Source organism: Anomaloglossus baeobatrachus, chromosome 1, assembly GCF_048569485.1.
Source record: "Anomaloglossus baeobatrachus isolate aAnoBae1 chromosome 1, aAnoBae1.hap1, whole genome shotgun sequence".
Taxonomy (NCBI): Eukaryota; Metazoa; Chordata; class Amphibia; order Anura; family Aromobatidae; genus Anomaloglossus; species Anomaloglossus baeobatrachus.
Window position 1 is genome coordinate 628,883,546 of NC_134353.1, and position 22,479 is coordinate 628,906,024.

Sequence of the window (22,479 nt, forward strand, 5' to 3'; positions counted from 1 at the left end):
AGTCCGAAAAATACGGTAGTATATCGTCCTTAATAATGGGATTTACGCCAATAGGTCCTTTACCTTTACTGAAACAGGTTGAGTCACACCAGTTTCAACAGTACCCGACTTTTTTCAGGCAGACACAAAAACATTGTAGATCGTGTTTTTGTGATTGTGTGAAAAAGATAAATAATGCCAAAAATGAGTACGAGGGGGGACACAAAGTAACTCGGCTTCATTAAAGGCAATGGGAGGCTAGTGGACTTGCATGAATCCTGTTTTTCAGAACTAAAGACGGACACCCCCCCATGGAGCCAGTGACATATGGCAAAATTGTGATGTGAAAATAGCCCAAGTATTAGAGTTTTCAAGAATTCTGATTTATTTACATGCCTGAAAATTAAACAATACATACAGGCTGGGTGTCAAGCCCTGTAACCAGACAAGCTTTTCTGGTAATAAAGATAAGGATGGTAAAGAATCCCCTCTCCCAAACATCACCCTCAGTATTCTGTGTATAAAGGCCTCTTTACACACTGCAACATCGCAAACGACATCGCTGTAACGTCACCGGTTTTGTGACGTAATAGCGACCTCCCCAGCGACATTACAGTGTGTGACACGCATCAGCGACCTGGCCCCCGCTGTGAAGTTGCTGATCGCTACACATCTCTCAGGACCATTCTTTGGTCCTTTGTTTCCCGCTGTGCAGCATGATCGCTAGAAAGTCTCAGTGTGTAAAAGGACTTTACAGCGACTTCGTTAGCGACTTCCTTTCAAAAAGCTGCTTTACAACGTTCCCAATGACTAGCTAGGTCTTTCTGCAGGTCTGGATCGCTGTTGCGTCGTTTTCCAGGTTTGCCTGTTTGACAGCTCACCAGCGACTCACCAGAGACTTTGTAGCGATCCCGGCCAGGTTGGGATCGCTGGTGGGATCGCTAAAAAGTCTCAGTGTGTAAAGGGGCCTTAACTACGATTTTATTAGATAATAAAGTGGGAGACAAAAACACAGCATTGCTACTGATGGGCTGCTATCTGTATACAGCAGCCCGCTGCCTGAGCAGTGTACATAGCGGCACACCGTAAGCTCCGTGCATGGCTTACAGCCGCTGCTGAGTATTGGAGTTATATCCCATTCAAATCCAGGTAAAAGAAGTGAACTCCACATCTACATACTGTACATTGAGCCATGATTCATTCATAGCACATCCTGTGGATAGGTCATAAATCCTTAAGACATAATGACGCACATGTTTAACATAGTACATCTTGTATCATGTGCAGAAGTGATCAATAGCAGGAGACCAGCAATCACTAACAGCCATGATCTGAGATACTTATCATCAAGGCAATATGAGCCCATAAATGGCCATTGTAGGACCGCCAGAGTCATGACCCAACATTGTGTGTTTTGGTGATACACTTACAGACCATTATAACTAGCCATACTACAGACCAGGGAGCCAATTACCCATTATAAATAGTAACTAGCCATACTACAGACCAGGGAGCCACTTACCCATTATAATAGCAACTAGCCATACTACAGACCAGGGAGCCAATTAACCATTATAATAGCAACTAGCCATACTACAGACCAGGGAGCCACTTACCCATTATAACAGTAACTAGCCATACTACAGACCAGGGAGCCACTTACCCATTATAACAGTAACTAGCCATACTACAGACCAGGGAGCCAATTACCCATTATAAATAGTAACTAGCCATACTACAGACCAGGGAGCCACTTACCCATTATAATAGCAACTAGCCATACTACAGACCAGGGAGCCACTTACCCATTATAATAGTAACTAGCCATACTACAGACCAGGGAGCCACTTACCCATTATAATAGTAACTAGACATACTACAGACCAGGGAGCCACTTACCCATTATAATAGCAACTAGCCATACTACAGACCAGGGAGCCACTTACCCATTATAATAGTAACTAGACATACTACAGACCAGGGAGCCACTTACCCATTATAATAGTAACTAGCCATACTACAGACCAGGGAGCCACTTACCCATTATAATAGTAACTAGCCATACTACAGACCAGGGAGCCACTTACCCATTATAATAGTAACTAGACATACTACAGACCAGGGAGCCACTTACCCATTATAATAGCAACTAGCCATACTACAGACCAGGGAGCCACTTACCCATTATAATAGTAACTAGCCATACTACAGACCAGGGAGCCACTTACCCATTATAATAGTAACTAGCCATACTACAGACCAGGGAGCCACTTACCCATTATAATAGTAACTAGACATACTACAGACCAGGGAGCCACTTACCCATTATAATAGTAACTAGCCATACTACAGACCAGGGAGCCACTTACCCATTATAATAGTAACTAGACATACTACAGACCAGGGAGCCACTTACCCATTATAATAGCAACTAGCCATACTACAGACCAGGGAGCCACTTACCCATTATAATAGTAACTAGCCATACTACAGACCAGGGAGCCACTTACCCATTATAATAGTAACTAGCCATACTACAGACCAGGGAGCCACTTACCCATTATAATAGTAACTAGCCATACTACAGACCAGGGAGCCACTTACCCATTATAATAGCAACTAGCCATACTACAGACCAGGGAGCCACTTACCCATTATAATAGTAACTAGCCATACTACAGACCAGGGAGCCACTTACCCATTATAATAGTAACTAGCCATACTACAGACCAGGGAGCCACTTACCCATTATAATAGCAACTAGACATACTACAGACCAGGGAGCCACTTACCCATTATAATAGCAACTAGCCATACTACAGACCAGGGAGCCACTTACCCATTATAATAGTAACTAGACATACTACAGACCAGGGAGCCACTTACCCATTATAATAGTAACTAGCCATACTACAGACCAGGGAGCCACTTACCCATTATAATAGTAACTAGACATACTACAGACCAGGGAGCCACTTACCCATTATAATAGCAACTAGCCATACTACAGACCAGGGAGCCACTTACCCGGAAACAATGTTATAGCTGAGAGCTGGGTGATCTTTAGAGACAGGAGGGACAAGAGGTTCCGGGTGCCACTCATCTATTAACTCTTCTTTCTCCTGGAAATCCAATAACAGAATCAAGTGAACAAGAAGGTGACAAATGCCATGGTGTACAACTAAAATTTCTATTTATTGATATGCACAATAGTCAGAAATAATGTGTCCAGCCTGTTCATGCTGTACACTGCATTTACAGATATATGGTAAGTGCCATCTGCCTCGAAAGACACGAGGAGAAGCCTGGTAAAGTCATATTTTACATCACATTCTAAAAAGATCCTCCAAAAGTGGACAAGAAATTAAACTTTTCCACCTTTTATTACATTACTCACAAAAAGGTAGGGATATTTCACTTTTGGGTGAAGTTTAAGGAAAACCTAAAAAGCTCATACTAGTGTGATATTTTATACTGAGAATAGGGAACTTAAGTAGAAGCATACAATGGTGATTTCCACATCGCAAACAATTTGTTGAAACAAAAGCCAATAACAGTGGTGGGTATTAACACCTCCCACATGTACATGTCTCAATTACTTGTCTTATGGCTTTGAACATCAATTACAGATCGACAACAGATTCTCATGGTGTTCACAAGTCAACTTATCTGTTGAGACATGGCATCCCACTGTTCTTGAAGAGTGGCTCTCAGGTCATTGAGGATCTGGGGTACAGAGTTAAGGCCCCGTCACACACACAGATAAATCTTTGGCAGATCTGTGGTTGCAGTGAAATCATGGACATATTGTTCCATTTGTACACAGCCACAAACCTGGCACTGATTGTCCACAATTTCACTGCAACCACAGATCTGCCGCAGATTTATCTCTGTGTGTGACAGGGCCTTTACGAGCTTCTACACGGCGACTCAGATGATACCATAACCATAGGTTTTCTATGGGATTCAGGTCCGGAGAAAGTGCAGGTCACTTGCTTGTATGGCAGCTCATGATAAGTCTTTAAAAAGAGCATTATTCCAATGATAACGACCCCAAACACACCTCCAAGATGATCACTGCCTTGCTAAAGAAACTAAGGGTAAAGGTGCTGGACTGGCCAAGCATGTCTCCAGACCTAAACACTATTGACAATCTGTGAGGCATCCTCAAATGGAAGGCGGGGGAATGCAAGGTCTCTAACATCCACCAGCTCCATGATGTCATGTAGGATGGAAGAGGATTCAATTAGCTCCTGTGAAGCTCTAGTGACCTCCATTCCCAAGAGAGTTAGGCAGTGCTTGAAAATAAAGGTGGCCACTCAAAATATTGACACTTTGGGCACAATTTGGCCATTTTCACTTAGGGGGTGTACTCACTTTTGTTGCCATGGGTTTAGACCTTAATGGCTGTGTGTTGAGTTATTTAGAGGGCACACCAAAACGTACCCGGTTATACAAGCTGTACACTGACTACTATACATTGTATCAAAGTGTTATATCTTTAGTGTTGTCCCATGAAAAGATATAATAAAATAGTTAAAAAAAATGTTGAGGGGTGTACTCATTTTTGTGATAAATTGCATCACCAAAATTTGTCAATTGTTTTTTTCAACGATGACATTTGTTTTTAAAGGTAGAAGGATTTGCCATGTCCTTTTGGTCTTGTGCAATATTTATTGATTCAGCTTTGTCTATTTTAGTGTAAGTAATTATAGTATCTGCAGAAATAGCAGACATTTGGGATTGCAGAATATTTAGGCTATGTGCTCACGTTGCGTTCTGTTCCTGCAGAAATTTCTGCAGCGATTTGAACAGCACACGTGCGCTTCAAATCGCTGCAGAAACAGTGCGTACTGAAAAACCGATTTAATGCGCTCTGGATGCTGCCTCTCCCATAGACAGAGTGGGGGCTGCATGCAAAGCACATGAAAGAAGTGACATGTTGCTTTTTAGAACGCAGCGATTTGGCAGCAGCCAAAGCGCTGCATTCTAATACGCCATGTGGGCATGGATTAGGCACAATCTTCATAGATTATGCTGGGGACGCAGGACGCATGCAGTTACGCTGCAGTGCAGAACGCAGCATAACTGCATGGAAATACACTACAGGGGGCACATAGCCTTAGAGAGCATAGGCTCATTTCACAAATCATATTTTTAACAAATACCTATGATATCAGGTAATTAGATAAATACAAAATTATTTGCGGAATCTCCCTCATTACTGTTTTGGCAAAAGTTTACGTTATCTTCTGTGCCCGATGAGGTACTATCGAGATATGATCATTTTCACTCCTAGAACGTCCAGGATTATTTTCCAAAAGGTAAGGAGTCTTGGTGTAAAAGGCTAATGCATTGCTTTTGACCAGATGTTTCTGTCACTTTTCCTTCTACAAGATTAAAAGCCTCCAAGCCCAAAAGTCGTTGTATTCTTTAATACTCTAAAGCATAATCAAAATTGTGGAGAACTAGTGCTCCATGTAAAATGCATGGTTTAAAGGGAACCAAACATCAGGATTTTCATGTATAAGGTGCAGCCAGTGCAGTACTGGCACTATCAGGCATATTGTGTACATACTATTAGGGGGCAGCTCTGGTGTTTAGGCAGTGAAATTCAAATTTATAAAGTTTGAAAAATCAAGCACTTTTTGATTGACGTGTGCACCTCTCTCCTAATGTCCGGGCGGGTTATGCACTTGTATCCCCCCCCCCCCCCCCCCGCCGCCGCCTGTTCCTCCCTCTCTCTGGTTGTATTCAAATTTCTCTCTTCAAAAACATGGCGCCGGAGTTGGCACCTGCGCATAGCGCTTACCTCCGGCACCATGTTTCTGAAGCCCGCAGTAGCTAGTATTACCTGCAGCTACGATATCGTGCCGCCCCAGAACACCGTGATCGGGTCTCGCAGCACTGCCGTCACGGGGTCATGTGAGTCCATTGTGAACTTACCTCACCTGACCCCCGATGTCGCTGGCAGGCTGCGGTCAGCTTTTTTCCTGTGGCGTACCGGTGTCCTAGGCGGCTGCTGTGCTGGCACAGTGTCCTGGGGCGACACGATATCGTAGCTACAGGTAATACTAGCTACTGCAGGCTTCAGAAACATGGCACCGGAGACAAGCGCTATGCGCAGGTGCCAACTCCGGCGCCTTGTTTCTGAAGAGAGAAATTTGAATACAACCAGAGAGAGGGAGGAACAGGCGACGGGGGGGCGGGGATACAAGTGCATAACACGCCAGGATATTAGGAGAAAGGGAGGAACAGGCGGGGGGTGGGGGGGGGTGGGGGGGGATACAAGTCCATAACACACCTGGACATTAGGAGAGAGGTGCACACGTCAATCAAAAAGTGCTTGATTTTTCAAACTTTATAAAGTTGAATTTCACAGCCTAAACACCCGAGCTGCCCCCTGATGGTATGTACAGCCTGTGCCTCATAGTGCCAGTACTGCACTGGCTGCACCTTATACATGAAAATCCTGATGTTCCCTTTAATCTTATTCTTCTGTAACCCTTCATTGCAAGAGTATACATTATAAGTAACATCCTTTGCCTCTCCTCAATATCTGCTTCAAAATGTGAATGCAGAATAGCTGGTGATTATAAGAAAGGAGAAGACTGTTCCATCTGACTATGATCATTTATAATATATTTTAATATCTTCTGCCTGTAGTGTCTCTACTGCTGCTTTAGAGTGAAAGCACCGGGAACACAGCGCTAATTCACAGGGGGAGAAGCTCTCAATTGTACTGCACTGGGGGGCGTGTCCTAGACATGGTGGCGTGAGGAAGCTTACCTCCAGAGCTCCTGCGCCCACGGCCTAAGTTCACTGATTTCCGCGGTCCCCTCGCACCCAGGATGTCCCCCAAGAGAAGACCGGGCGCTCACCCCGCCTCCGCGTCCCCTGTGGCGGGCCAGAAGTCCCAGGGGAAACTTTCCAGATTCCTGGCGGTGCCGGGCCGGGAGTCCCCGCCGGCGGCCCGGGACAAGATGGCGCCGGCGTCTCAGCAGCGTTCTCCGGCTGGGGATTTCCCTGATGCAGCCCGGCGCCCGCCCACAGCCTCTACAGCAGCCCGGGTGTCCTGTGAAGGAGAGAAACGGGCGAACACCACAGCGGGGAGACCGATGGCGGCAAACCCAGGTACAGGAGCAGGGAGGAGGGGGGGGGGGGGACCTGCAGGCCCGGCCACACAGCATGATACTGGGGAGGCAGAGGAGGCCTCAGCATCCGGGAGAGCGCCTGAACTGTGTGTCCCCGCGATCCTCTGCACCCCAGGGACCCCTCCTCCCCTGGGGCAAGCACAATGCCCTTTGATGGCTGGTGACCAGCCCTCCGGCCCCCACCGGGATGATTTGCGGGCTCTGAGAGAGCTTATCCTGGCCCTCCCCAGCAAAAAAGATCTGGAGGATGTGGTGGCCAGAATAGAATCCTCCCAGCAGATGGCGCTGGCTACCCTGAGGGAGGAAATGGTGGTGCTGGAAGATAGAATAGAGGCTACAGAACAAGCACAGGAGTCCCTGGAGGGTAGAATGGAGAGGATTGAACGGGACTGCGATAATTCTAATGCCCGCATTAGGGAGCTTGCCCTGCTATTGGACGATCAAGAAAACAGGGGCAGGAGAAACAATATCAGGCTGAAGGGCATACCGGAGGACTGGCCCCAAGAACTGCTGAGCACTAAAGTTTTATCCATATTCAACCAAGTCACTGATCGCCCTCCTGAGGCCACCTATCTCTTTGACAGAATTCATAGGGTCACAAGGCCAGGCCCCAGATCTGCTTCCTATCCCAGAGACGTATTATGTCGCTTGCATTATTATGGGGACAGAGAGAGGATCCTTCAGGGAGCCTGGTCGCATGGCTCTGTGGATGTGGATGGGGCTGTGGTGAAGTTATTCCCGGATGTCTCCAGCCGCACACTATGAGACGGCTGCTTCACCCCCTCTTGCTCAAAATCAAGGAGGCGAGTGCCTCGTACAGATGGGGCCACCCCTTTCATTTGATTGTCCGCAAGGGGGACTCCGTGTTCCCATTGAGGAGGCACTCGGAGCTTTCAAAACTGTATGACTTTCTTGGAATACCAGACTGCTCCATCCCGGACTGGATGGAATGGGAACCGCAGGCCCCAACGGGACAACGAAGGAGGAAGGAGGGCATCCAATCCTCCCAATGTGATGATCCTTGAGGGACTTGGCATCTCGCGGGTGTGGATAGGTTGGAGACGCGACCAAAGTGGAGGATGAATGATCGGGAGAGGAGTATGGTTGGGGGTTGCCAGGGGGTGTCCTTTGTCCTCCTCGTTCCGATGGCAAGAGTCCTGGCCGTACTGCTAGCCCAACAGGCCACAGCGCACTGATTTACGATCATGGCAACCTTATCTGTCGACGTTGGGACGTTTGGGGGGGGTGGGCGGGGGGGGTCTTGCATTTTCGTCTTGGGTGGGGGGGTCCGCGGGAGGTTAATTTGACAGACCCTCCCCGGCGGTTTGGGTCACCAAGCATGTATATGTGAGGCGCGGGTTGGAGCTCTGGCCACATGTCAGTTCTTGTTCCTAACTATCCCTAAGCAGTTTCTGGGCTGGTCCCTGGTACTGCGAGCGGCAGTACAGCTGCTTTTCTACTCTCTGTCTTTCTACTTTCTGCTCTCCTACATCTCTTCCTCTTTCCCCAGCTAAGGGGTTTCTGTTCTCATTTGTCTTCACCCTCCTCCCCACCCCCCCCCCCCTCTTCCATTCATCCGGTTCCCCCCCCCCTCCTATTTCCCTTTTTTTTTTTTGTGTATAATAGGTTGTCTGTCCTTCCAGAGGTCAGTGACGGAGGATGATGAAGCAGAGACAGGCCGAGCTTCGGGTGGGCTCACAATGTTAAAGGACTTCACAGCCCGGAGAAAAGGTCTATCCTTCTGAACCTACTATGGAAAAACCGAATTCAGGTCGCCTTCCTCCAAGAAACACACTACTGTGAGGCAAAACCATACAGACTAGCCGACAGAAGGTTCCCTGTAGTGCACCACTCACCCTCCCCTGACTCTAGATCTAGGGGCACTAGCATCTTAATGTCCGGCAAGCTCCCTTGGGAACTGTTGGACTCTCGAACGGATGACCAGGGAAGGCTTCTGATGCTCAAGGGACGCATTGCTACTCAGACTTTCACTTTTGTGGCGGTCTACTTGCCTAACTCGGGTCAATGCCCCACATTGCTGCGTTACCTTGAGCAGATAGAGGAATTCTCTGAGGGTACTCTGGTCCTCGGGGGGGGACTTTAATGTTGTGTTGGAGCCGCCGAGGGATAGCTCTAAAGGGGTGTCCAGTCTGCCACATATGGCACTACGTCGCTTGCGACGGGGATTACACGACCATCAACTAATAGACACATGGCGATTGATGCACCCATCAGACAAAGATTTCACATTTTACTCGGCCGTACATGACTGCTACTCCAGGTTAGACCTCTTTTTCCTTAAACATAGGGATCTACATTCTCTGGTGGCTTCCTCAATAGAGTGCATATCATTCTCTGATCATGCCCTGATCACAATAACTCTATCCCTCGGTTGCCCCATCGGGAGGCGGAGTCAGTGGCCCTGAACACTTCGCTACTCGACGAACCGGTGACAATGCAGGAAATAAGGGAGGCCTTGAGGGAATATTTCAGATGTAGTGGGGGGATGAGGTGTCCCCGGGCATAGTCTGGGAGGCGCACAAATGTGTTGTGAGGGGACTGTTCATCAAACATGGGGCTCGTCTGAAGAGAGAACGGGAAGATAGGGTTACATCTATTCTGGCAGACATTAGAGAGCTGGAGGCAATACACAAGGGGTCTCTGGGAGGGAACGTGGAGGCCACTTTGGTCAAGAAGAGGGAGGAGCTGCGGTCCCTGCTATATTATAAGGCTAGGGGAACATTGGCTAAGTGTAGACGGCATTTCTACGAATTTGGCAAAAAGGGTGGCAGGACCCTGGCTAGAGCTCTGAGGACACAGAGAGCGAGAGGATACGTCTCTAAGGTGCACACCTCGGGAGACAGGTGGGCTACTTTGCCGAAAGACATTGCCTCCGCTTTTAAAGATTTCTATTCCACCCTCTATGCAATTGATGAGGGGCGGTTTGAGAGGGCCAGGACGGAATTGCGTAGCCGTATACGGAGGTACATCGCGGACTCTGGCTTGAGACATCTCAAGCCGGAGGCTGCGGCCGATCTGGAAAGGCCCATATCGGAGGAGGAATACCGGTCCGCAATTAAAAAATCCCCCACAGGTAAGGCCCCTGGCCCGGATGGTTTCCCTCTGCTCTATTACAAAAAACTGGATTCCATTTTGATTTCCCCATTTCTCTCAGCATTCAACCGTGTTCCACATTCTGAAGCTGCCCCCTTGCCAAGGGACACCCTGGCTGCTAATATAGTAGTCATCCCTAAAGAGGGCAAGGACCCTACTTCGTGCTCTAGTTACCGACCCATTTCCCTCCTCAATACGGATTTGAAGCTCTTCACTAGGATTCTTTCGGATAGACTATCTCCATTGCTGGGGGAGATTGTTCACCCAGACCAGGCTGGGTTCATGACGGGTAGGGAAGCAAGGGACAACACGACTAAGGCTTTGAACTTAATACACAAGGCAAAATCCGATGGGCTGCCATTGATGCTTCTGTCGACCGACGCAGAAAAAGCGTTCGACAGAGTTAACTGGATTTTTATGGAGGAGGTTTTGCGGGCGGTGGGGTTGGGGAGCATGATGCTTGCTTGGATTTGTTCCTTGTACAGCATCCCTTCGGCAGCAGTCAGAGTGAACGGGCTCCTTTCAGAGAGATTCCCTATTCGCAATGGAACAAGACAGGGTTGTCCTCTTTCGCCCCTGATTTTTATTTTGACTTTGGAACCCCTGCTCAGTCGGATTAGAGGCAACATTAACATATCGGGCCCTAACGTCTCAGGTACTACTTATAAAATTGCGGCTTATGCGGACGACTTGCTTTTCTTCATTACCGATCCTCAGGTTTCCCTCCCTAATCTTCTGAGAGAGTTGGAAACATACTCCTCTCTATCCAACTTTAGAATTAATATGTCAAAATCGGAGGCCCTAAATATATCTCTCCCCCCAGAGCAAGTTACATCGTTACAATCCGCATTCGAGTTTAGGTGGGTTAGCCAGTCTTTGAAGTATTTGGGCGTCCAGTTGTCTGCGGACTCTGGCCAAAGCTATAAGTTGAATTATCTCCCGCTCCTGCAATCTATTAGAAAAGATTGCGCTAACTGGGGGAAGGGCTACTTCACATGGTTTGGGAGATGTGCAATATTGAAGATGGATATCCTGCCACGTTTCTTATACCTCTTTCAATCCCTGCCGATTAGGATCCCTAACTCTTTCTTCAAGGAACTGGCCTCTCTACATATTAAATTTATCTGGGCCAACAAACCGGCGAGACTTTCCCGGTCCCTCTTGTACAGACCTAAGAGTAGGGGAGGCCTGGGTATCCCAGACCTTAAAAAGTACTATTTGGCCACGCATATGGTTAGGGTATTGGACTGGTGCCGCCATTCCAGAACAAAAGCAGTGAGTGGCCCTAGAACAGAGTTTCTCGGAAATACACCTCCCGGCCATCCCCTGGCTTTTGAACCTCTCCCTGCCTGCTCTGAGATCCCATCGAACCATTGGCGCCACTCTGGAATGCTGTTCGAGAGGGGAGGTCAGACGTCTCCTCTTGCCAGTGCCTTCCCCCATGTCACCCATACTAGGTGACCCGGAATTCCGTTCTGGTCTTTCGGACCCGGTCTTTAGAAATTGGGTTCTGGGGGGCAAATTCAGAGCTTGCCATCTGGGTAGAGAGGGGGAATGGCCTTCACTCGCGGATATCCGGGGCCTCTTGCCTTCGGGTCCCCTGGGGGAATGGAGGGCTATGCAGTTGAGGCACTTCATGCACTCCCTCCCTCGTTTCAGTCGGTTTGCCGGACCTCCTACAGGATTCGAGAAGTTGTGCCTAGGAGAGGGAGTCCTTCGACATTCACTATCCCTGGTATACAATATGTTAACAGATCCGGGAGATTTGCCCCCCCGGCCTACCTACTGCAGTGGGAGAGGGACCTGGGGATCAGTTTATCCGACTCACAAAGAAACAACATCCTCCAGTTGGCACATAGAACTTCGATCAGTTCCAGACTGTTGGAAGCTAATTACAAACTGTTGGCTAGGTGGTACAGGGTCACAACCAGACTCCATAGAATGTTTCTCTCGGCTGACCCTGCTTGCTGGAGATGCGGTCTGGGGGAGGGTGATTTTGTGCACATTTTTTGGTCTTGTCCTTCTCTGCAGCGGTTTTGGTCTGAGGTGGGGGAGGTAATCAGACGGGTGATCGGTACATCTGAGACACTGGGTCCGGAGCTATTTATCCTTCAGCTATCCGAACTCCCGGTCTCTAAATATAGGAGATCGTTGCTTAGATTCCTGGTCATGTCTGCCAGGTCTTGCATTCCGCTTGGCTGGAAGTCTACTACCCCCCCCACGCTGACACAGTGGGTTTCTCGGATTAACGATCTGATGCATATGGAGGATTTGACATCCTCTATTAATGACCGTCAGGAAGACTTTTATAGGACATGGTTTCCATGGTTGGAGTTCACCTACTCGGCAGAGTACGCGGACTTGTTCTCTGTTCCTCAGGAGTCGTGATCCCCTCCCTTCCTTCCCCTTTTTTTTTTTTCTCTCTCTCTTCCTCTCCCCCCCTTCCCTCCCTTCCCTTTTTCCTACTTTACTCTCTGGCCCCCCCTCCTGCTTTCCCCTCCCTCCCCTTTCTTTTCATCTCTCTCTCTCTATAGACCTTCAACCTTCTTTAGGCTTTGATCTCTTTTTCTTTGCTCTTCTCCCTACTATCATTAAGCTGGGTCGGCTTACAAAAAGAGTAAACTGGTCCAGACTCGAGTAGTAGTGGGGATGGGAACTGTAGATGTGTGCTGACTATTTGTATATACACTGTCATTTCTGTAATAATACCTGCATCCCTGCGGGGAGCAGGGGATGTTTTATCTAGTTAACGAGTTTGGCTTTAAAATAAAGAATTTAAAAAAAAAAATTGTACTGCACTGCAAAACAGACTCCTCGGGCTCTTCAGGCTTTGGGAACCTTCGAGAGCCTATTTTCCCTGTTTTCCACTATAATAGTGCTGCCAGTAGATCCACTCCTCGGATTGGTATAAGGGCTATAAAGATCCGGTGCACCTGCACTGCAGCGGTGACAGATAATGGAAGCTCTTGACATAAGGCAGTTCGGAGATGAGATCGCATTTAACAGATGGGACAGCCTTAGAATTAGTCACGGCAGCGGAACCACAAGTGGCGTCGGCATTTATGTTTGATGATCCAATAGGACCATTATGCACCACTGAATCAGAAGTGACAGCTACCTCAGAAAGAACCATCAGTGCGGACCACGGTAACAGATAGCCAGGATAGAGTTTGATGTCACGGCACATTATATCGGACTCAGACATCGGGGCACCATCTTCATTATTGGATCCCTTATGAGTTTTTCCTAACTTGACATCACAATCAGAATTATATTTTTTTTGTAAGGACACAGGGCTTGTGATAGCCAGCCTCTCCTGAGCAGCGTTGACTGACATTGGAGCCTCCTCACTGTATAAGAATCAGCAGGCTTCAGGACATCATTCTTACTGTATCCAAGATCATGGTCATCAGCATTCCCCGACTTGGAGATATTCCGTGGAAAAGTCTCTGCACACGACGTGGTTCTCACAGCAGCTGGCTAGGTAGTTATCGGAGGATTGGAAAAGGTCCCAGGTCTCACTTGCATCAGTTGTGATAGCAGGTCCTTTAGATGTTGCAGCAGGCAGTGCGGTGGCTCTTTTACCAGCAGATCCTACCCACTTCCTTGGATGGAGGCTGAATATTCTTTGTAGAAGTAGTTGGGATCCAGGCATGGTCCTGATATCTTCTCATTACCAAATAGTTAGAAATATCCACTTTAACTGCTTGATTAGCAGCTTTTTAGAGGAAAGTTGTGTAGCTCTTCTAAAGCATGTCCGCTCCGATGCCCTGGCAAACCACCCCCCTGTTAATAGTTTTCTGGTTCGATGTGACGAAATGAACAGCTGAGCCGGCTGTCAGTCAGTGTAGGGGCATAATTACAGCCACCAGTCACTATGCTCAGAGCAGAGACTTAAACTGCTCCAGCCTGCACTTTTTGCATGCTTTTTTAATGATTTTTTTCCCCATTTATTTAAATGTTGAAAAACGTTGAAACAACTGACAGGTTGCAGATCAGAAACCGCTTTAAATAAATCTGTTATGAAAAAATAAGCAGCATTTCCAGGTGGTTTCAAAAATCTTCACTTTGCTACTACTGTCAAACGGTGCATTTTCTCGCAACAAAAACCCAATGTGTGAACACACCCTTAGGCCCTGTGAGCACAATGCGTTTTTTGCCGCATTTACGTGGCAATTTTGCAACGTTTTTGGGTGCAGTTTGTCCTAAACTGCATGCAGCCCTTCCCCAGCAAAGTCTATGAGATTTCAGAAAGGCTGTGTGCACGTTGCTTCTATTTCCTTGCAGTTTTGGTTGCAGAAAAAAGCAGCATGTCACTTCTTTCTGTGTTTTTGACCTGCGTTTTCCCATTGAATATAGCTTAAAAAATGCATGGGCAAAAATGCAGTTAAAAACGCACCAAAATGCGGCAAAACACTTTTTTTATGCGTTTTTCAACCAGAAGGTGCATTTTTCACTGAAGGAAAATAATTGCAACGTGCACATATAGCATTATGTAGATATTAACTGAGCCGTCATATATATATATATATATATATATACAGTTAGGTCCAGAAATATTTGGACAGTGACACAATTTTCGCGAGTTGGGCTCTGCATGCCACCACATTGGATTTGAAATGAAACCTCTACAACAGAATTCAAGTGCAGATTGTAACGTTTAATTTGAAGGTTTGAACAAAAATATCTGATAGAAATTGTAGGAATTGTACACATTTCTTTACAAACACTCCACATTTTAGGAGGTCAAAAGTAATTGGACAAATAAACCAAACCCAAACAAAATATTTTTATTTTCAATATTTTGTTGCGAATCCTTTGGAGGCAATCACTGCCTTAAGTCTGGAACCCATGGACATCACCAAACGCTGGGTTTCCTCCTTCTTAATGCTTTGCCAGGCCTTTACAGCCGCAGCCTTCAGGTCTTGCTTGTTTGTGGGTCTTTCCGTCTTAAGTCTGGATTTGAGCAAGTGAAATGCATGCTCATTTGGGTTAAGATCTAGTGATTGACTTGGCCATTGCAGAATGTTCCACTTTTTTGCACTCATGAACTCCTGGGTAGCTTTGGCTGTATGCTTGGGGTCATTGTCCATCTGTACTATGAAGCGCCGTCCGATCAACTTTGCGGCATTTGGCTGAATCTGGGCTGAAAGTATATCCCGGTACACTTCAGAATTCATCCGGCTACTCTTGTCTGCTGTTATGTCATCAATAAACACAAGTGACCCAGTGCCATTGAAAGCCATGCATGCCCATGCCATCACGTTGCCTCCACCATGTTTTACAGAGGATGTGGTGTGCCTTGGATCATGTGCCGTTCCCTTTCTTCTCCAAACTTTTTTCTTCCCATCATTCTGGTACAGGTTGATCTTTGTCTCATCTGTCCATAGAATACTTTTCCAGAACTGAGCTGGCTTCATGAGGTGTTTTTCAGCAAAATTAACTCTGGCCTGTGTATTTTTGGAATTGATGAATGGTTTGCATCTAGATGTGAACCCTTTGTATTTACTTTCATGGAGTTTTCTCTTGACTGTTGACTTAGAGACAGATACACCTACTTCACTGAGAGTGTTCTGGACTTCAGTTGATGTTGTGAACGGGTTCTTGTTCACCAAAGAAAGTATGCGGCGATCATCCACCACTGTTGTCATCCGTGGACGCCCAGGCCTTTTTGAGTTCCCAAGCTCACCAGTCAATTCCTTTTTTCTCAGAATGTACCCGACTGTTGATTTTGCTACTCCAAGCATGTCTGCTATCTCTCTGATGGATATTTTCTTTTTTTTCAGCCTCAGGATGTTCTGCTTCACCTCAATTGAGAGTTCCTTAGACCGAATGTTGTCTGGTCACAGCAACAGCTTCCAAATGCAAAACCACACACCTGTAATCAACCCCAGACCTTTTAACTACTTCATTGATTACAGGTTAACAAGGGAGACGCCTTCAGAGTTAATTGCAGCCCTTAGAGTCCCTTGTCCAATTACTTTTGGTCCCTTGAAAAAGAGGAGGCTATACATTACAGAGCTATGATTTCTAAACCCTTTCTCCGATTTGGATGTGAAAACTCTCATATTGCAGCTGGGAGTGTGCACTTTCAGGCCATATTATATATATAATTGTATTTCTGAACATGTTTTTGTAAACAGCTAAAATAACAAAACTTGTGTCACTGTCCAAATATTTCTGGACCTAACTGTATATATATATATATATATATATATATATATATATATATATATATAACAGGTCAACATTTTACCCTATTATTTATTACCTTTTCTGTAAGGTCAGATCTCTCCTGGAGTTTGTAAGTCTTGGAAAAAATGAGTCGAATAATCCACAGGATGAGAATGCCTTCAAGTATGAGGTGATATGCAGGTGCCTACAAAAATGCAAAAAGGGGTAGAAACGGCACATTTTAGGAAGCAAGACTGTGGGATCTGTACATTTAAATTAAAAAAAAAAAAAAAAGAATAAATATTTCTTCGTAATATATTGCCATTTCCTAGTGTACCTATTCCTAAAAATACTCACCGAACCACCACTGCAAAATCCACAAGATTAAAGGGAACCTGTCAGCAGAAATTTCGCCCAAAACCTAAAAGCTTCCCCCTCTGCAGCTCCTGGGCTGCATTCTAGAAAGGTCCCTGTTATTATTGTGCCCCATGTGAGACCAAAATAAAGACTTTATAAAGTGGTACCTTTTTGTATTCAGATACTGTAAATGTGACACGGGGGTGGGCTTTCTGGCGTCCGTTATTCTGCCTCCTGGTCCTGTATGCCGCCCCCCATCGCTCCTTTCCATAGCTGATGCACCGCCCACTGCTCCAGCCATCCCCGCGCATGCCCAGTGCCAGTCTCACGGGACTGAGCAGTGTGACCGCTGGTGACGTGTGCGCAGGCAAGTGATTATGGGCGGGGCTGTGATTGTTATCAGCAAGTACCCGCCCATAATCTTGTGAGCGCGCAAACCTCACCAGCGGTCACTGTGCACAGGGTAGTGCTAGACTGTATGGGCTGCTTCCAGGGATGACGTCCCTTTTGTCACGTGATAGGGGCGTGTTCAAAATACTACGGACGGGCCGCATGTCAAAAATGTATGCAAAGGATGCGGTATTTTCGCCGCATCCGTTGCATAGGTTTTAGAGCCGCATTGGCCAGCTCTGCTAAAACCGGAGGTGTGAAAGCAGCCTACTAGAGCAGGAGCTGAGCAGACAGATCTAGGTCCTGATTCCTCATTGCTGTTTCTCCTTTCTGGAGTCAATAGAGTCTTGTTAGTGGCTTTAGTATTTGCATCTTATTCTTTATACATTTTGTGCCACTCGTTTGTCTTTTACTTTCTCTTGACTTCACATATCCAGATGTTTTAGGCAGATATAGGAAATGTGACTTCTACTAAATGTTTTTGCAAGAAATTCATGAACATTTTCAAGAATTTGGCACAAAAATATCACGAATAGCAGGAGACAAAAAAGAAAAAAGTGATTTCAATAAATTGCAAAATAATGAATTGTGCCTTTAGCGCTAGGCATCATACACATCACATATTTGTGAACTCTTGATATGTACGCCAGGATAGGTGTGAATGTGTGTATTTGGTATCTGGCACTGCCTCCATTAAAGGGAACCGTTCATGTCAAATAACACCATTTACATGTAGATATAGCATTACTCTAAGGTAAGGCTACGGTCACACGTCAGATATTTACGGTGGGGTGAGTGCTAATAGCATCAGAAAGGTATCTGGATGCCTTACTGAAAGCATGGAGACCAGGTGAAGATTAACTTTATTCCTCTTCTTACTTCCGGCTGTCAGTCATGCAGGCGAGCTGGCTTGGCTACAGTCACTGCAGAGCCGGCTGGCAGTCAAAATACCGGGTCCTGCTTACAGTCGTGGCTCACAGTGCTGCAAGTGGGGACTCTAGCCTTGCCTGTATGCCTTTACAATTGAAAGGGAGGAATAAAATTACTTTTCTTCAGGAACCTGCACAGCATTGTATCACTAGTAACTTGCAGATTAACCCTATAGCTGCAAGAAATAGTGTTATCCGATGTGACAGGCTACCTGGCATATATATGTTAATACTTAAAGGGAACCTGTCCGGTGTAATATGCAGCCAGAACCACGATCAGTTCTGGGTGCATATTGCTAATTCCTGCCTAACCGTCCCTGTATACACTAGCATAGATAAAGAGATCTTTAGAAAAAGTATTTTTAAAGATTTTAAATCGTATGCTAATGAGCGAGGGCATTAGTCCCCTGGGCGTTAGTTCCCCAGCCAGTCGCACCTCATTAACATGTTAGTACGACCCTGGTTTAATAAAATATAACTTTTAATGAGCAATTTTAAAAAGACAAAAGTCAAAAACACCCTTTTGTGACAAAAAAGACAAACGACATATATGGGTACGAAATGTCATGTAAGGCCATCTAAACACAGAAGTAGAATGACAGCCAAAACTGCACCAGATGTAAAGACAATCATACTAAGCTGCTGAAGTGCATAGCAAACATAGATGCCACAGCCATGCAGGTACAAAGATGTAAACAATAAGATAAGGTGCAAGAGTGAAATGAAAATTATTGCACTGTACCCAAAAAGCAGCTGTGTTACACAAAGATCAATGTAAACAGAATGTAAACAGGCTGTACCAAAGTGCTATAGTGCAGCAATTGACTCTACATTCTGTCTTTGAGCGGTGCTATTGCGGTCCGCTTATCCCCATCAAGTATGGAGACAAGGTATGCACACCAGTGACTATGTAAGGGGAATATATGAAAAGCCTTCATTCTTACATATAGCTATTGGATTTTTCATGTCAGTATTCACACAGCAGTTTCTGCTTTTCATGTATTCCCCTTACATAGTCACTGGTGTGCATACCTTCTCTCCATATAGTGTAAATTTTTTTTGTTTTTTTTGCACCCAGTTCAGACTTAGAATGTGTTCCAAACGTTATTTTTGAGTAATTTGTAGTTTTTTGTTTGTGAACCCTCCCCACCACACCTATTGCCAGTCCACATTATACGCATAAATAGCCTGGGTCTCCGCTTCCCATACACGGTAAGTTTTTTTTAACTGCATGAGAGGACACACACAAGCTAGGGACCCCAACGTAGAGAAATACTTTGGCGTAGTGTTGGGGCTCTATTGCATTGATCAATAGCTAAATGTCTCTTTATTCATATGTTCATGGCAGTAATGCAGATTCCATTTTCATATTTTCATTCTTACATATAGCTATTGGATTTTTCATGTCAGTATTCACACAGCAGTTTCTGCTTTTCATATATTCCCCTTACATAGTCACTGGTGTGCATACTGTCTCTCCATATAGTGTAGATTTTTTGGGGTTTTTTGCACCCAGTTCAGACTCAGTATGGTGTTCCAGACGTTATTTTTGATTGATTTATCCCCATCAAGTGACCCCTGGGCTCTGTGACCTCTGAGATCCGGTGATGTCACGTCAACTTTCAGTTGACCCGACATCACCAAGATGGCCCCAGTCTTCCTGAGTGACTGGGCTGTGGGTGGAGTTTCACCGCTCATCACAGCCCAGCATCGCTCCTGCTTGAGGCACTCAGCAGTGAAGGAGAGTGCACGCGAGCTGATGGGGTGTGACGAGCGATGTGGCCACTAATACTGAGTAGTGAGTGAGTGAACCACCCTACACTTAACAGCCTCCTAATAGCAGAACACAGCAGGCACACCACTTTGTGTACATATAAACCACTTCCATGTGCAGAATTCTCATGTACATTATCTGCAAGGGAAAATGCTAACAAATTGCAAATACAATAAGGGAGCTGTCAGCTGTGCTACATCTTAAAGGCTTATACATAGCTTAGGCCATTGGCATAGTTTTTGTCACTCTTTAGGCTGCTCTCATACTTCCGTTGTTTTGCATCAGTCACAATCAGTCGCCTTAAGGAAATACGGTATCCTGCAGAATATTTTGCAGGATTCCATTTTTTCCCCATAGACTTGTATTAACAACGGATTGCGAATGTAACTTTTTTTGTAGTGTGGAAAAAACGCAGTGCGCAGGATTCCGACGGCATCCGTCCTTGGTTATAATGGAAGCCTATGGGCGCCTGAATCTGTCCAATACGTCAAATGATGGATTCCGGCGACGGTTCCATCTTTTAGCAACAGAGCATGCTCAGGTGTGTAAATTCCTTTCTGGTTAGAAAATATGTCTCGCTCTGTCTGTCAGTCTCTCTGTCGGTCTTTCTCTCCCTGTCTCATACGCACCAATCACCGGCGCGGCACTGTACAGCTGTCGCACTGCTCAGGTGGCTTCTCCTGCTTTTGAAAATGCCGGCCGCTCATTATTCCATCTCGTATTCACTGCTTACCCCGCCCACCGGCCCCTATGATTGGTTGCAGTCAGACGAGCCCCCACCCTGAGTGACATCTGTCTCACTGCAACCAATCACAGCCGCCGGTGGGCGGGTCTATATCATGCAGTAGAATAAATAAATTTAAAAAACGGTGTGCGGTCCCCTCCAATTTTGATACCAGCCAAGGTAAAGCCACACGGCTGAGGACTGGTATTCTAAGGATGGGGAGCAGCCCCAAGTTATGGGGAGCCCCCCAGCCTAAAAATATCAGCCAGCAGCCACCATCCATTAGATGCGACCGTCCTGGGACTCTACCTCGCTCATCCCGATTGCCCTGATGCGGTGGCAATCGGGGTAATAACGAGTTAATGGCAGCCCATAGCTGCCACTTAGTCCTAGCCTAGTAATGGCAGGCGTCTATGAGACACCCCCCATCACTAACCTGTAGTGAAAGTAAATAAACACAAACACCGAAAAATCCTTTATTTGAAATAAAATACATAAAAACACCCTCTTTCACCACTGTATTAATCTCCAAATACCCCTCCAGGTCCGGCGTAATCCACACGAGGTCCCATGACTCTTTCAGCTCTGCTACATCGGAAGCTGACAGGAGCGGCCTTAGAGCTCGCAGTGAGCTCCACGGTCAGCGGTGACGTCACTCAAGTTACCCGCGGCCACAGCTGGATTCTGGTACAAACTGCTATAACGGATCAGTTTATTTAACGGATCCATCCCATCAGTTGTACCACAATATCCAAAGCATCCGTCACATCAGTCACAAAACGGATTGTGACTGATGCAAAACAACGGAAGTGTGAAAGCAGCCTTAGATGCTCTATAAGTCCCATAGGAAGGCATGTTCAACTACTTTCTACTAGTGTCTATAGAAGTAATTGACACTCAACTTTGTCACCAATGGTCATAGAAATGCATGATCGCTGGGTGCTGAGAAGCCCACTTATTGCTGAAACAAAGAGGTAATAGCATTATGCCAACGTGGCTGATGCTGCGAATGGGGATTATGGACTCACAGAAAGGATATAAATCCCAACTTTCCAGCTATTCCTCCACTGATCAAAACTTTTGTCATTCCACTAAACCATGGTAAAAGCTTTGATACTAGTACACTTTGAGATTTGATGTTATTAGCTCACATTTTATTACTTCTAATGAAGATTCGAATGAAGTCCAGAAGACGGTACATTAGGCGTCCTGCATAGGTGCTCAACTTGTCTGCGGCAAATTCCATTGGGGTTACCATGCCGGTTTTCCAATGAATTATGTTACAAGATGTCTGAAAACAACTCCCTATACATTACAATAAATAATAAAAAAAAATCCAGTGATCAGATCAAATAAATTTCCATTGAATTGACAATACTAGCACTGTATTATGTCACAGATTTATGGCTGCGAAGTCCTCAGCAGGTACGTACATACATATACACACGACAAGCTGGTAATTAGGCTACTGGCAGCACACATTCCAGAATCTGAATGAATAGGGATAATAACGCCCCACCCCAATACAAAGGCCAGGTCACAACTCCGACAAATCCAAGGCAGGACTATCCAGCAAAACGTCAGCAGAAATTCAGGCCAGTACGAAGCAACAGGAATTACCGGGCTGGCCAAGCTAATGTTATATTCCGCCTCCCTCATACAACAAGCATGCCCACCTATACATGGGCACAGAGGCGAGACCCTCACCTATTACACATTTATTGCTATCTGCAGATCCTTGCACTACATTTGCATCTCTAATGCACTGCGCACCATGTCTGAGCCTTTCATCTGCAGGGTACAGCATGTAGATTGTATACGGGGGCGTCAGTCACCCATAGGGGCCCATGGCAAATATACCATACTACATCTTATACTTTTAGG

At 46.0% G+C, this 22,479-nt stretch overlaps 1 protein-coding gene across 1 annotated transcript in view; it reads right to left on the minus strand.

Moving 5' to 3' along the window:
• SPTLC1 (serine palmitoyltransferase long chain base subunit 1) overlaps positions 1-22,479 on the minus strand; it is a 122,642-nt gene that overhangs the window by 95,107 nt on the left and 5,056 nt on the right. Inside the window, exons 2-3 of the mRNA XM_075352607.1 lie at positions 16,519-16,626; positions 3,007-3,101 (exon numbers count right to left, since the gene is read on the minus strand). Of these exons, the coding sequence (XP_075208722.1) occupies positions 3,007-3,101; positions 16,519-16,626 (203 nt within the window). The remainder of the gene's footprint in view (positions 1-3,006; positions 3,102-16,518; positions 16,627-22,479) is intronic.